Source organism: Protobothrops mucrosquamatus, unplaced genomic scaffold (assembly GCF_001527695.2).
Source record: "Protobothrops mucrosquamatus isolate PMUCROS unplaced genomic scaffold, P.Mucros_1.0 scaffold3052, whole genome shotgun sequence".
In the NCBI taxonomy this organism is placed as follows: Eukaryota; Metazoa; Chordata; class Lepidosauria; order Squamata; family Viperidae; genus Protobothrops; species Protobothrops mucrosquamatus.
The window spans coordinates 96,979-113,912 of record NW_015389064.1 but is presented as its reverse complement, the minus strand read 5'-3'; the positions used below and the strand labels follow the sequence as shown (position 1 = coordinate 113,912).

Genomic DNA, 16,934 nt, shown 5'->3' with positions numbered 1-16,934 from the left:
CAAACATCTTTTGTTCTTATTTAAATATAACATGTACTTAATCTTGGAGATAGGGAAGAGAATATTAGTACATTTGTTGATTGTTTCTGCTTATGTCACTCCTATAACTCTGTGAGGGAGATGGAGATTTTTGAATCTAAATACATGCCCACTTAGTACTTCAAGCTAAGGTTTTGAACAGTATTCATTTCATTTTTAGTGCTGTTTTCAGTGGGCCTGAAATAATTACGAAATATTTACATAGGGCACAGTGCTTTACATCTTGCGGCCAAGAATAACCATGTTGACTGCATCAAGAGACTTCTTCAGGTAAGGTGCTTTATTCCCCACCCCCCAGCACTTCTGGTTTTCTGATTAAATGCCAGCCTACATTAACCTTCTCTCTGCAGGTAGTAATTAAAGGGATTTAAGAGTTTGCACAGGGTCCACCTAAATTACTGAATTGTTTTAAGTCCTGGGCTGTGAGTAGGAGATCCTTAGATTATATAGTTGTTTGCTGCTTTCTCTTTCATCACAGTTTAATGGTGCTTCACTAAGATGCCTGCTCCACAGTTTCTACTTGCTTGTATGATCTAGTGGGAACATTTCACATAAAATGCCATATAATTGCATGTACTAGGAGTGGTAAAAGTTGATCTTTAACATCTGACAAGAATGATGTAATGTCAGGCTAGAGCAGTGTTTCTACAGCACTGGAGATGGATAATCCACGATTGGGTTAATAGTGAGTGTCCAGTTTCTTCACAACCACATATGATAGCAAAGCTTAAGCAATGAATCAAGCTCTTCATTTTTACAATGGAGTAGAAAAATCTTCTTGGCTGGATTCTGGTATAGACCCATGCAATTAGATGTTGGTATCAGATTTCTATATGGTTTTCCACTTCTCCCAAAATGTTACACTACAAAATGAGATGGGGAGAAAGGGGCTCTCTAAAAAAAATCCAATATATTGTCTCCTGTGAATGGATTTCAATCCTCTGTCTAATTTTGTAATATCCGCCACCCCTTTCTAATTCAGTAGACTCACCATAGTCTTTAGCCAGCATTTTTGGGTAGGACTGATATACAGGGGGTTTAAAACCACTTAACGAAGTTCAGAACTGACATTGTGCTCAGAAATTAAGCAGGCATAAACTTAGTTAGCCTTCAGATAAGAAATCTTCAGGAAATTCAAGCACTTTAGCCAGTCCAATCTGAAAGCATTCTGGAACAAACCATTTACATTAGAAATAATGTAGACTTCCTAGGAAAACCGAAATCTCTGACAACACCAATTATCCATTTATTTTTCTTTTGCTGGAAATCTAAAAAAAAAATTTCAGTCAAAGAGAGACATTGTTCTTTTATTAAACATTTAATAATTTAATAATTGCTGACATCTATTTTTGACATGTCCTCTCTAAGTTTCAACCAGTCAAAAGCACATTGCTTCACCTCTTGCAGTCTTGCAACCAAGCGGTATTGGATGATCAACTTTGCAAAATGGATTTAATCCCTTTCTAAAAACATTCAGATTAATTTTGTCCTGAACATCTAGTTAATTCTGGATAGCGTTCAATAGTTTGATATTAGTTTGATATTCACACAAAAAACATTTATCCCATACAGTATTACAATCTTAACTTTCAAAATCCTTTGTGTTCTGTATTTTACTAAGGCTTCTTTTTTCCCATTCTACAGTCCAAATGTCCAGCAGAGAACACAGATAGCTCGGGTAAAACTGCTTTACACTATGCAGGTATTACATTATTTATTTTATTTATTTATTTTATTTATTTATTTTATTTATTTATTTTATTAAATTTATATCCCGCCCTTCTCCTTGCGGACTCAGGGCGGCTAACAATCGGGTAAAAATGTCTTGCTACCATTCCATCTAGTATAATTTGTGCCTTCTGCTTAAAGTTCAGTAAGAACTTTGACAAACAAGAAGGGTAAGACTGAGCTGACCACATCAGGTCACGAATTATTTTAATTGTTTTCATTATATTCCCGTAATAAAGACATAGTTGAATGGGCTTTGCTAAGTAAATTTCCAGTAGAACTTGATGGAGATAGTCCTCACTTAATGACCATTTGTCAAGGACTGAAATAACAATGGCGCTGAAAAGATAATGATATTTATTTATTTATTTATTTATTTATTTATTAAATTTATTAGCCTTTATGGTCCACTTATAATCTTTGCAGTGTCCTTCAATCACATGAATCACCATTACAGTTGCACTATCCTGGGAAAACACATGGCTGCTACAGTATGTTAATGTGCTACATGCTCTGAAGCATCCTTTTGACTTCAAACAAGAAGCATTGCATAGCTCTAGCAAAAAATGAGGGTGAAGCCCATGAAAATGTGATAAATATATGATCCAGCCGTTGAACATGTGAAAAATATAGTCACCTGGTACAGCTCTACCCTGAAGTGACCTTCTAAAAGGACTTCAAAAAAGAACTAGACAACCCATACCCATTGGGTCATTGTTTCAGAGATACCTCTTTACTTAAACAGACAAGCAGAATGACAACAGATCAGCAAAAAAGCGGTGGAAATTGGAGCGACTTCACCAAATTTTAATCCCATAGGATTTATAGGTCCCAGATTTTGGACACATTCTTTAAATTACCCCATTTGAGGTAACTGTTTCAAAAATTGTTGTCCTACGACACACTGTTTTACTCAGTTGAAGATTGCAAACTGACAAACAGGAGAGTTTTAATAATATACTGCAGATCTTCTAATTTTAGAATTGTTTTTTTCCCTTCTTAAGCTACCTATGGCTACCTTCAAATAACTCAGCACCTGTGTGAACACAAGTGTCCAATTAACATCAAAGATGTGGTATGTAATTATGATCTCATTGACAATTCTTGTATCCCTTTAAGCTTTTAAACGTCTTTCAGTTCCTGAAATCTTATTAAAACTTAGTCAGCTATTTTGTTTGGTGTTCCTTATTCTATTATTTTTAATAATTTTGCAGTCCGGTTGAAGATATCCCAACATAGATATTTATAACCACTCAATTTCACTTTCAGGTGTGCTGTTATTAATGAGAAAGCATGCAGTAAAAAATTCCATCTGCTATATAAAGTATCAAGTGCTTTTACTTTGATATCTGGTTCTGAACCAGGATCAGAAATTCAGAAGACATAAATGAGAAACGTTCATCTAAGTATTAAAAGAATAACATTGCAATAGTTTCATAATGAGAGGAGGTTTGATGCTGTGGCGAACCTATGGCACGTGTGCCAGAGGCAGCACTCAGAGCCCTCTCTGTGGGCATGCGCACCATTGCCCCAACAGAATTCGCCAGAGTAGAGAGCACATGGCGTTTGAAAGTGACAGGGCAGGAAGTGAGTGAGCAAGCGGCGTTGGCCCCCTGGGGATGCCCCGGAGATGGCGAGGGACTGGCCCCAGCCACGTTAACCCAGTCTGCCATGATTACTGCAGCCATGCTCACCCAATGGGCCACTATCCCCCCCCCCCGAGGGCACCACAATGCTGATGCAGCCCTGGCACTTTGCGATAAATAAGTGGGTTTGGGGTTGCAGTTTGGGCACTCGGTCTCTAAAAGGTTCGCCATCACTGCTGTATAACAACTGGCAGTCGTGGGTCATGTTTATTTCCATCTGATTACTATTGCCATTGTAACCTCTTTATTTATGGTAATTTCTGTTTCTTATTCCATGTCTGAGCTATCTAACTTCATTAAACATCTTGGTTCAGTTTTACATTTTCTTACTTGCTTTATGTAAAGCAATCCATTCAACTCCATTCAGAGAAAGAAGGCTGAAAGTAACTTTTGAGCAAAACTGGACTGCCAGTTCTTTCAAAGGTAGCTTTATGCATAAAGATCAACAATGATGGCAATCTCACACAACTTTTCTTTTAGTATTCCTTTCACTCCAGTAACTAAGTGGTTGTATTGTTTATTTTCAAGTTATTCACACCAATCCCAAGAGCATGAGAGCAGTAGGAGCTGCTTGGGGGTTCTGCTTAGGTTCAGTAGATAACAACACTTGGTCAACTTGTCTGGTTTGAAGATAAGCAGGAGCAAACCTGGTTAGTACCTGGATGAGAAACTTATCAGATGAGCTCAGGCTAAAAATTATATTCCCCCCTTCCCCCATGGTCTCCGAAAATAACAGTAAATATACACAGTACCTGAATTGACTGGATATTTCCATGCATATTACTGTAGGATGGGTAATAATTTTATAGCAATAGGTACATTTTGTTACAAGGAAGGTATTTAACACTTGGGTACAAAAGGTCACTGAGATACAGTGAGGGAAAAAATTATTTGATCCCTTTAGATCCGGGCGGCAGCAGCCTGGAAAAGGCCTCCGACACCCGGATCCAGCCTCAGGAGGGCCGGGGCTCAGATCCGAATGGCAGCGGCCTGGAAAAGGCCTCAGATGCCCGGATCCAGCCTCTGGAGGCACATGGAAACATCCCCCGGCTTCGGTTCCATTCTCTATTGCAGAGACAGAGGCCTAAAGTACCATGACATCACGCGAGATCTCGCACCACTGATGTCACATGAGATTGCACACCACTGATGTTGCGTGATCTTGCGTTACTTTAGGCCTCCATTCTCTGCGAACACACCGAAGGCCTAGAGCAGCCAAGAAAGCGAAGGATCTTGCAGGATGAATATTGAAGACGTAATGCCTAGGGAGACCCGGGAGGGAGGAGGGAATAACCAGGGCGAATGTTGCAGTGCCACTGCGGTTGCTTGTAAGAATGAATGACTGCTGTAGTGTGGTAACATTTGTAATTTCAGGACTTGCTTGTAAGCACTAGGGGGCGCTTATTGCGTAACTGCAAACACTAAGAGAACGTTCGCAACTCCGGGATTACCTATATTCCGTTGTTTCCAGTTTCTGGATGTTTCCAATTTCTGTGGTGCACATCTTGTTATAAATGTGTTGACTTATTTGACTTCAATTGAATAATAAATAAGGTATAATTTTTTTTTCAATGTTTTCTTCAGGAAGGAAATACACCTTTCTTACTTACCGTACAAAATGGCCACTCTGAAGTATGCAAATGCCTTCTAGACCATGGGGCAGATGTCAACTCCCGGGACAAAAATGGCAGGTAGGATTAAATGGCATGTTCCCCATTTTCTTTAGCAGTAACTAGCTTTCTGTCGGTCCTAGACACTCCATCAGACTATTTTTTCTAGAGTAGGATTGAAATCAAAAGACAAATAGTATATTTTGCATTTGCATAAGAATCAACTTTAAGAGATAAATTCTTATTGTTTCCAAATATTTGCCGAAGTCCTTAATCAAGAAGGAAGAAGATCTTACTCTTCTTTTGCTGTGAGAAATATGCTGGTATTCTCTCAGTTTGCCCGTTGAAACTTATCCTGAGACTTCAATGTAATTAAACAGCTTGGCTATAATTATTAGAAATACATGAAGTAATACATCTTGTTTTATGTAAGGCACAACTTCCCCACTAAAAGTCACAAGAAACATTTTATCATATCCTGTATGGGAAATGTTTCAGCTTGTTGCAGCCATCCATGTTCTTTCTCTGTAGTTTCTGTCATCAGAGCCAAGTATACAAAGGTACACAGTGCCAAAAATCTATAGACAGAGGATAAAAGTTGTTAATTGCTGGTAATCATGCCATATACAGTATAATCTCCTGTTTTGGCATGCTTCTAGATACTAGTTGTTGAGACATGTTAATGGGAAGAATTGGTTCTCACTTGCTCTCCTCTGGGTTTCTAAGAGGCATCTCATTGGCCGTTGTGGGAAGAGAATAGATAGATAGTCCTAGATAGATAAGACTTTGCCTGACCTAATAGGCTAATGTCAAAATAAGTTGTGTAATATTACATATGATTGGTATGGGATCCTGTCCTTTAGAGATATCTTGTCCAGCTTGGCCTGAAATGGGCAACCTTTCCCTGTGTAGATGTATTGAACTACAGTTTTCATTAGCTATATCCAGCATTTTAGGAGTTGTAGTCCAACACATCAGGAAGGCTCCAAGTTGGAAAAGGATTACATGAGGAAAGCCATACTGCACATTTTTAAACTAAATTCATTCCAAGCAAAAGTCTCCTTCACTTGAACTTGTGACTTCATCCAAGTCAAATTTTTTGGCAACTAAACGGAAATGTTTTGCCATGGTCTTCTCCTGAAAAAGAGTTTGTTTGCTTATTTTGGTTTCCCAGTTTATCCTATAGCAGCCATGAGATTTCCTAGTGATCTTTCATCAAAACCTACAGGGATATAATATAATAAATATAATATAATATAATATAATATAATATAATATAATATAATATAATAATATAATAATATAATATAATATAATATAATATAATATAATATAATATAATATAATATAATATAATATAATATAATATAATATAATATAATATAATATAATATAATATTATAATATAATATAATATAATAATATAATATAATAATATAATATAATATAATATAATATAATATAATAATATAATATAATATAATATAATATAATATAATATTATAATATAATATAATATAATATAATAATATAATATAATAATATAATATAATGTAATATAATATTATAATATAATATAATATAATATTATAATATAATATAATATAATATAATAATATAATAATATAATAATATTATAATATAATATAATATAATATTATAATGTAATATAATATAATATAATATAATATTATAATATAATATAATATAATATAATATAATATAATATTATAATATAATATAATATAATATAATAATATTATATTATAATATAATATAATATAATATATAATATAATATAATAATATAATAATATAATATAATAATATAATATAATATAATATAATATAATATAATATAATATAATATAATATAATATAATATAATTAATATAACCTCAGCCTACGCATATCTTGGGCTGCTCTGGAGTGGTATCATATATCTTAAGTTATTCTGGGGCAGTATTTCCTTGCCACAGGCTCATGCTCCCCTTCATGGTTGGTCTTCTTAATTTTTGTAGAACTGCTTTGATGCTGGCCTGTGAAGCTGGAAACCTGAACATTGTGGAAACCCTGATCCGAAAAGGGGCAGATATAAATTTGGCAGATGCACTTGGACACAATGCCCTACATTACTCCATGCTTTCCGAAAATACAGGAATTCAGAATCTCCTTCAATCCAAAATGGTTCAAGATGCTGGTATGTGCACACTTCTTAAATACTTTCTAAAGTATACAAATAAGGCCACATAAGTAGCGTATGCGATCACAGCATTCCATGGTCATGTGACTACCATTTATGACCTTCTGCTGGCTTCCCAATTGACTACTAGTCAAAGACCAGCATTGAAGGTCACAAATGGCAAATACTTGACCACAGGATGCTGTTTACAATGTTGTAATTGCAAGCCAGTTGCCGAGCACCCAAATGGTAATCTAATGACTGTGAAAACAATGGTTACAGCTATGAAGATTTTATGTCTAGTGAACATGCTTTGTTATGTTCCTTCCCCTGTCTCTGAAAGATGGGTCTTTCAGTTTTTAATCTGTCTGCCTCTTCCTTCCCTCCCCCCTTTTCTAATTTTTCTGACCCATTCCTCCACCCTGTTGGAGAGGGTTTCCCTCCACCTCCAAATTCAATATTTTGAATATTTAATGGGCCAATTGAAGAGACTTCTTGTTAGGTTTTCTTTTTTGTACTGTGCTTTTAAGGCCTGTTTAAGCTGGGGTAACTCTGTATCTGCAGATAAACTTAAGCCATTAAAAAAAACCCTTAGTCTGTCTAACAAAAGAAAGGATGCTGACTTAGCCATCTTATGTATCTACATATATCTTCTTTGTATACAGTGGAGTGATTAAATGCCATGGAGTATGGTGTGTGTCTAGTGTTATACTTGGATTGCTTCTTCATTCACACTCTCATTGTGCATTATAAAATAGTCAAGACTTGAAAATATAAATATAAGTAGGATTATTTACACATCTGGTGTAAATTAAAGATGTGATTCCAAACAAGTGTCCACATGATATGGTTAAAAAAAAGTCAAAGAGAACACAATAAAGTTGAAGGCCCATCTGTTGTATATACCTACCTATTACACCTCTGTAGCTTCCATGTTGACTTTTTTGACCATATCCTATGAGCCCCCAACTCCAAATATGTTCATTTGTACCTCAAGCTATATTGAAATCAAGGAATTGACTAAAATAATGCCAAGCTTAAGATCTTGGTTCATGTATCTCAATTAACTTAAATGCAGTCTTTCTTTTCTATAGATGCCAAGTCACCAATCAAGTCAAAGCAGGTAAAAAAGAAAGAAAAAAGATATAGTGGCTTAACAAAGATAAACTTTATATTTAGCATAAATAAATGCCTAAGAATTAAAATTATGACGAAATATTATTTTTAGTTTTATAGAGCTTTTGGAAATTTATCCAACGTGTGTGTTAAATAATTGTGTGAATCTCCCGTCTCTGATTCAAACTGGGACAGTTTCATTGGAACAGCTAAAAGAAGCAGTCTATGCATTTAATCATCTTTTGCAGCTAGAAGATCCTTATTATAGATTTTCCACACTGCAAAAGTTTTGTGGAAGACTCAGGATCTGTAGAAGGCATCATGTTGAAGAAGGCTGTTTCAACCTATTTGAACATTTTTGGACCTCCTTGTAATAACATTGGAAAAAGCATGTTCTAATCTCCTTGCAGTCAAGCTGGAGAAGAAAGGAGAATGGGAGTTTCATACTTGTTCACACAACAATAAAGTATAATCTACTTGGTTTAGTGATGCTTAGAAACCATTTCAATGTAACAAGCCTAAAATTCTGAAGTAGCTGCTCAAGCTTTATTGGCTTTCAGGGATGTCTTTGGCCAATTGTAAGAAGTTGCAGAAAATGATCCTGTTTCCTTGCGATGTCATGTACAACTTCTAAAGTAGGGCTGGTATCAGTTACACCCAATTGGCTGCAGTTATGAATTATTGCTTTGCTACGTTGAGTTCCTCTGTTCCTATTTTGTGGATTCCAAATTTATGAGAGATTTTGAAAGCAGGTAGACAGAGATGGCAGAAGATTATGGTTGGTACTGATGATTTTGGCCTGCAGAATGTTCAGTTATATATTTTGCAAAGATACATATAAATGCTAAATGGTCCAAGAGACTCAACAAAAAATGGCTCAGGAACAGGATTGGGAGGATATAGCCTGTCTCTTTTCTATCGGTCCTGGGACAGACAAGGCAGGGATCAGGGGGTTTGACAGATGGCTCGAGGCTGTGAATAGCCTCTGAAAACATGGCTCAGTAGGGAGGGGTCTGCCTTTATTGACTTCAGCAAAATGTACAGAGGCATGAATTAAAAAAGGAAGCAGGATGAGCTCATGCTTAAACATGTGTCATATCCTCACAGCAATAAGACAAGGCGTGAATGTGTGTGTGTGTTTTTAATGTCTTTGAATAACTTGTTAACACAATCCTTACTAACAAACTAACAGACCTCCCTTTTCTGGCCTGTGAAACTTCCAGCATGATGAAGTCTCTAAATTAAGTTCAGAAAGAAGTGGAACTCCAAAAAAACGCAAAGCCCCTCCACCTCCTCCCATCAGTCCTATCCAGGTAAACAACCAATCCAGCTTGAACGGGTTGCTATGTATAGAGAGGGAGGGTTGGTGGAGGAATGTCCTGTTGGGAATCGATCTGGTTAAATTTGCTTGGTGTAAATCCCTCTCTCTCTCTCTCTTTTTAAATATGTGAGTCTCATGTATCATGAGTGAATTCTCATCAGAATAGAAATAGGACGGCCTGTTGTTGGGAAAAAAATACCACATATGAATTGCCACTTTGCAGAGAGAGCTGTTGAGATGGGACAAAAACCTAAGTTTAGATTATGGGAGCTTATAAGAGTGACCTCCAAGACTGTTGGCTTGCCTTTTAACCATCAGTTGAAGTTTGTTCTTAGACATGCATAAGCAGCTTTGCACATGGGAGCCCATGGCATTTTAACAAAAAGTTTAATATTAAACTGAGTAGTTGCTCAGGCGATTGTTTGATTGCATGCCGGCTGCCGACAAACAATGAGGGCTGTGTAGTCCTGCTTATCTCCAACTAACAGAGAATGATGACTTCTGCGAGCAAGAGGAAATTTGTGTCCCTAAAATGCATCCATCTCTTCCAGCTTGCTGACCATTCTTCATCACATGCAACAACTTCAACCCCAGCATCTGGGAAAGACCAGTTCTTTGCCCAACGAGGATCCAAGGTATACTTTTTTTTCGGGTCTTGCTTCAAATGAAATATGAACATTGCCCTGTTTGTAGGACAGCCTCTCCTATTGGGCTTTCCAGATATATTGGTTGCCCCTAGGAATGAGTTGCATGCTCAGCATATTTGAGGGGCACCTGACTGTGGAATGCTGTTGTAGAGGGTCGAGCAATGTGACACAGTATTTAATTAACACAAGTTGGAGAGAAGTTCACTGTTGTGCAAAGTGCATGGACATAAATAGATAAAACTAGAGAATTCCAGCTTCTAGTATTCTCTGAAACTTTACCTGTCCATGAAGTTAAATGAATCACTTAAGATTACTTGTGGGAGGGTTGTACCACATCAAACTTGCGGGAGGGTTGTACCACATCAAATGGCCTAATGGAATTTCCTTCCAAGGGGCACTAATGATAACATCCACGGCACAAATCCAAGTGACTTCACAACATGTGGCTTAGCTAAGAGCAAGGAGCATCTCAGTGTTTTAATCAGCTGACTTTTAAGATTACTTTGGTTAGCATATTTCCTCAGGGAGTGAAAATAAAAAATTTTAAAGTGACCTTTTCTCTAAATAATGTTGCTTCTTAAGCAATGAATTTTATACTTCCTTCATTTTCTTCAACACTTTTCCTTGCCAATTTTGGTCGTTATTTATTGACAGCACTTCTATCCCAACTTTCTGTACCAAATACCCAATGTGACTTGTCAAAATCGGAACACAGCAGCTCAAGTACATAAGAACAGCCCGCCCACCCCATTCACCAATGTAACACCAGTTCCAAGAGCTTCACTGGCTACTGCTTTGCTTCTAGATGCAAATTGTGATGCTGCACCTTTAAAGCTCTTAATGGCTCAGGACCTGGATAAGAACCAATGAGATCTAATAGGGAGATTACTCTTTGAGTCTCATCTCTGCAGAGTCTTAGCATCAGGGACCACCAAGATACTGTATGTTTTTTACATTGCTGTCTCCCTCCTTTGGAACTATGTTCTTTCCAATGTCAGATTAGCACCAACCCTGCTGAGCATCTGCTAAATCTGTAAGACCTAACTGTTTTGGAAAGTTTAGGAGTGGTAGAATGATGAATCCCCATCCTGTAGTAGGTGATTGGTTATTAACTGAGAGTTGCTACTCAGCACGATGAAAAATGTGAAAGTTATTATTGTTGTAATAATTGTTTGTTTTGAGTCAATTTATAGTTATTTAATCTTATGGTATCGGCATCTAAGCTGCTTAGAGACGTGTGAGACTGAAGTGGTACATCAGCTTAAATAAATAAAACCAGCAACTAAATTATAGTGAACAGTTTATGATATGCAGACATGTATACATGTAGTCACTCAAATATCTGCCACTTAACCAATTATTGTTGAAAGATGGTTCAAAAGTTACGGTTGTTTATTTTCAGTGGAACATTCCACTTCAAAGATATTTGAGTTTATTAATGGGTAGTTCAGTGGGACTTGGTTCTTGCTTTTAAGCAATCATGGCTTATATTTGTCTTTCAGCAGGAAGATACCAGTGCTATTCCGTCTGATTGCAAAGATGGGATAAGGGAGAGCACTGTAGGTAAGATTGAAGGAAAGATGTGAGGATGATTTCCTCTGTCTTCTTCTATTTTAAAAGTTTCCTTCTAAAAACTGAACTCTGAATATTATTATTGTACCTATAATAATAATAATAATGATAAAGTTGGAAGGTACCTTGGAGGTCATCTAGTCCAACCCCCTGCTCAGGCAGGAAACCCTATACCATTTCGCACTATGGCCATAGTTTTGCACTATGGCCATAGTAGAGTTAAAGTTTGCCACTTCTCTGCAAGAAGATACTGTTTCTGCTGACTCATTTTGTCATGACAACTCCATGGAAGAGATTCCATTATTTCCCCCTATGCTTTATTGCTTTAAGCTGGTTTTGGATCCTGACGTCCCCTGTCTCAATTCCTAAATGTCACTGATTGCGCTCTCCCAACCAGCCTCACAGGACTGTTAAACAATTTTGAGTTTTTAGAAGAAATAATAGGGCAGTGGTGGTGAACCTATGGCACGGGTGCCAGAGGCGGCACTCAGAGCCCTCTCTGTGGGTACACACGCCATCGCTCCAGTCCCAGGCCTTCAGCTGGATTTTATAAAACCTTTTCGCTTTCAATCAATCAGTCAATTTCAACTTCTCGCGGGGAAAAAAAAGATCTTGCAAAGTTGGAATTGATTGATTGAACTTTTTAGTCCCACCCAGTCTGCCGTTACCACCGCAGCCACGCCCACCCAATGAGCCACCCCCCCCAATTGGCCACACTCAGCCAATGGGCCACACCCACCCGGCACCCGACGATGCATAAGTGGGTTTTGGGTTGCAGTTTGGGCACTCGGTCTCTAAAAGGTTTGCCATCACTGTAATAGGGGGTCCTGGGATCAAAGTACTAAAGTGGTTTTGATTTGAATTTATTTCATTTACTTTAAATTAAAATTAAGCAGAATAAATGCCATCATATGATCACTCCCCGTGCATTCATAATTTTCTCCTGTCGTAATTTTATGTTATAACTTGGCACCAAATTTTGGAAGAGTTCCAATCTAGCATGCCCACTTTTAGCTTAGCTGCAAATCCACTAACAACCTGTTGTTTTTACCCAAGTTTGCATGTTCTAGATTTTTTTGGCAGTGTCTCAAAGTGTTCATAAATCTCCAGATTCAGTAGTTCATTAAAATACTTCCCAGAAGCCATAGCTGCCGAACAGTTTTATAAATCAGATTTTCATGTGGCATTGCCAAAATTGCCAAAGCTAGTAAATGATAATTGTCAGTTTTCATTTTGAAGGTTTGCTAAATAGAAACTATAGAATTGTAGCCACATTGAACATTCAAATCATACACGTGCTTATTTTTTTTTCTTGTTCCTTCCCTTTTCTTATTTAAAGGTGCTAATAGTTCATTGGATGTGAGTTCAGAAACAGATCAGCAGGATTTGCTCCTGATGTTGCAAGGAAAAGTTGCTTCTTTAACATTACAAAATAAGAAATTGCAAGAAAAACTTCAGGTACGTGTTCAGGAATAAATTCTAGCACAGAACAGCACTGGTATCTTTGATAAAGGATGTCGGTGCCTTAATGGAAAAATATTAAACTGAACTCTAAAGGATACAAAATGAGTTTGTGCTGCAGATTCAAGAAATTATATGGGATTGGAAATTTCTGATCCATCAGTTGGTCCATAGAGTCCCTCTAGTGAAGCCCCCACTCCCTCCCTGACAAATAACTCACAATTATGGCTTATTGGTGTATATGATTCATGTCAACCTTTCTGAAAAGCAGAAGGTAGCTTGGATGATAATCTCCCTTCATGTTACAACAGGGGTAGGCAACCTTGGCTCTTTTATGACTCGTGGACTTCAACTCCCAGAATTCCTGAGCCAGCATAGCTGGCTCAGGAATTCTGGGAGTTGAAGTCCACGAGTCATAAAAGAGCCAAGGTTGCCTACCCCTGTGTTACAACAACAAAGAGCTAAGAGAAAAAGAGACTGGCTCAAAATTATCCAGTGAGCTTTCTTAGCTGAGGTTGGGCTTGAACTTGGATCTCTCCAGTCTAGATCAACACCTTCACTATTACCCACAACTGGCACAACTCTGCCATTCTCTGTGCAACTGCTAGTGTAGGGCAAAAGTCTCTCTGCATTTTTCTCCAAGAAGCCTGAAAAATCATTTTCTGTCTTGCCTTGCAAAGATAAAAGCCTTTTATTCTATCAGACTAATCAGGAAGCAACATCTCTTCCCCCTTCAGCCATATGGAGATAAGTGCTCCATGCAAAACCCAGTTGGAGAAACTGAGCTTGGTCATCTGCACATTTGTTTTCTTTCTGTGCACCAGCAGACCTACTGCTTCTCTCTACTCCTTCGTGGAGAAACACAGGGTGGAGACATGTTTTTGTGTCTTGGGGAATCTGTGATTTAGCCTTACTAAAAGCCCACCATGACATCACCTGGAACACATTCAGTTTCCCATCCCTTCTTTCCATGTTTGTGGTTTATGCAGTCAGTATCGTTCTCTTCAGTATTCTGAAGTCAGAAATACAATTCAGACTGCATTGGAAATGGGAACTCTTGGGAACAGCCACACTACAATATCATCCTTCTGGCAGAAGCGGAGGGAGAGGTTTGCTGGCTGAATGGAAATCAAAATGTTGACCCAATAATGATCAAAGAGGGGGAGAAAAATGGAGCTCCTTGTCTTCTGGATGGGGAAGGAATTCTTGGGTTCCATTAGAACAGACATGTCAAACACAAGGCCCGGGGGCTGGATGCGGCCTGCAAAGTGGTTTCATGTGGCCCCCGAAGCCATCCTGGAAACAGTGAGGGAACGGCCCCCTCTGCCTTGGCCCTGGCCCAGGCCAACTGGGAGCCAGTGTACAATTTTGTGGTGGCCATCTATGCTGAAACGTATTCAGTCTTAGCTCCATAAGCCCCCCCTCCCCCAGCATGGCCTGAGAGGAACAGTGAGGCTCCTCCAGTGGACCATGCCTTGGCACTTGCCCTGGTCCCACCCCCTTCTGCCAGAGACCCTCAGATCTGTCCCACTCCTGCCCAGGCCCCCACAGGCACCCTTGACGCGAACGATGTAGAACTGGCCACACCCACCCAGTAGGCCACACCCACTCCATCCACGCCCACCCAGTAGGCCGCACCCACCCCGGGCACACCGACCTGGCCCCCTGAGGGCAACCGCAATGCTGATGCGGCCCTCAATGAAATTGAGTTTGACACCCCTGCATTAGAATTAGACATAATTGTTGACTGCTGCCCTCTGCTGTCTCTGCAGGCAAGAGCCTTCAAAACAGAAGATACAGACACCACAATGGAATCTTCTTGTTCCACCCACACGGAATTCGGTGCCTTCACTAACAGGCTGAGTGAAGGCTCGGCAGTATCAGCTGAGGACATAAGCACATCTTCCCTGATCTTGGCACAGGCTCAGGAAGAAGCAAGCCCTAATGAATTAAAAATTAAACAGTTACAAGAAAGCTTAGAAGAAGTACAGAAAAGACTAGATAGTTCAGAAGCAAAGAGGTTGCACTTGGAGTCACAGCTTCAGTCTAGCATGCTGGAGGAAGGTCCTTTGTTGAACAGCTCAGAGATTTCAGAGAATGGCTCTGACCTCAATCAGAAGCTCAAAGAAACTCAAATCAAATACGAAGAAGCGGTGAAGGAGATGCTGCATGTCCAGAGACAAATGAAACTGGACCCGGTAACTTCAGAAGGCAAAGTGCCTGACCTGCAGGAGATCAAAACAACCTGTGAAGAAGTTGAGCTGCTGAAGGAAGAGCTGAAGAAAGCTCAAGAAGATGATGAAATGCTGAAAGTGAAGGTGAAGGAACTAGAAATAAAGGTGGAAGAATGGGAGAGAAATGCAGCTGGTATAATGTCTGTGGAAGAATGTGAGGAGATGAAAAAGTCGTATTGTTCAGTTATTGAAAATATCAACCAAGAGAAGGTGTTGCTAATTGAAAAATATAAGGAAGGACAGGAAGAAATCAAAAAGCTTCAAGACAGAGTGAAGGCTCAGATGGAATTAGAGCAGAGTGATGAAGCTGAAGAGGTGAAGGTTGCAAAGAACCAAATGATAAATGAACTCAACAGGCAGGTTAGTGAACTTTCTCAAATGTACAAAGAAGCCCAGGCAGAACTTGAAGATTGCAGGAAGAAAAGCACTCCAGAAGACATAAGTTCCAGATACATACCTCTGGAGGAATATGAGAAGCTAATGGAGGCCACCCTCTCACAGAGACAACAAGCTGAACATGCTTTATTGGAAATGAAGACACAATATACAAAAGTGTTAAGTGAAGTGACACAACTCCAAAACTTGGTTGATGCTCAAAAGGAGAATTCTGTCTCCATCACAGAACATCTTCAAGGAGTTACCGCTCTCCAGACCTCGGTGAAGGAGATGGAAGAAGAAATAAGTGAGCTCAAAGAGCAGATACTTCATAAGGAGAGTGAGGTACAGCGTCTGCAGAAGGAGTTGTTAGAAGAAGAAGCTGCAGTGTGCGAAGCCATGGTGCCTAGAATATTGTATGAAGAGCTCCAGTCTTCTTCAGAAAATGAAGTCAACACCTTGTCATCCAAGCTGAAGGATTTAATGAAAGAAAAGGAGACCTTGTCTGCCAATCTTGCACAGTTGAAGAAGGAGATCTCACAAGTGAAAGGGGAGAAGGAGAACCTCCAAGCTCTTCTCCAAGCCAGGGAAGAGGAAATCAGAGGACTACTTCATCAGTATCATAAGTCTCAAGAAGAACTCCTCGTAATGAAAAAAGCTTCTGAGAGTGCCTTAAAAATGGATGAAGACAAAGATAAAAAGGTTAGTTCTGACATCCCTATCAGGAATGGCTGGGTTTCCCATGGTCCAAATGCACCCCCAGAAGCATGTTCATCCCCTGATTACTTGGAGATACTTGAAAGATGTTACTGTGCTAGCTTCTTTGTGGTTATTAGAGAATCCTGGGCTAGATTGGATTCCTTTCCAGTAACAGAATTATGATGTAAATGCAGAAATGGTTTCCTATGCTGCAAGATGGTTATATGTAGTATCTCTTGCATGAACTTGTTTTAGGGAGTTTGAAGAAATAGACGCTCATCCCCATGTGTATTTTTGCAGAGAAA

General features: G+C 38.8%; 1 protein-coding gene across 1 annotated transcript in view; it reads left to right on the top strand.

Moving 5' to 3' along the window:
- RAI14 (retinoic acid induced 14) overlaps positions 1 to 16,934 on the top strand; it is an 88,597-nt gene that overhangs the window by 67,143 nt on the left and 4,520 nt on the right. Inside the window, exons 4-14 of the mRNA XM_015826317.1 lie at positions 245 to 309; positions 1,684 to 1,741; positions 2,772 to 2,842; positions 4,998 to 5,104; positions 7,044 to 7,222; positions 8,299 to 8,327; positions 9,544 to 9,633; positions 10,193 to 10,276; positions 11,791 to 11,851; positions 13,200 to 13,318; positions 15,094 to 16,632. Coding sequence (XP_015681803.1) covers positions 245 to 309; positions 1,684 to 1,741; positions 2,772 to 2,842; positions 4,998 to 5,104; positions 7,044 to 7,222; positions 8,299 to 8,327; positions 9,544 to 9,633; positions 10,193 to 10,276; positions 11,791 to 11,851; positions 13,200 to 13,318; positions 15,094 to 16,632 — 2,402 coding nt within the window. The remainder of the gene's footprint in view (positions 1 to 244; positions 310 to 1,683; positions 1,742 to 2,771; positions 2,843 to 4,997; positions 5,105 to 7,043; positions 7,223 to 8,298; positions 8,328 to 9,543; positions 9,634 to 10,192; positions 10,277 to 11,790; positions 11,852 to 13,199; positions 13,319 to 15,093; positions 16,633 to 16,934) is intronic.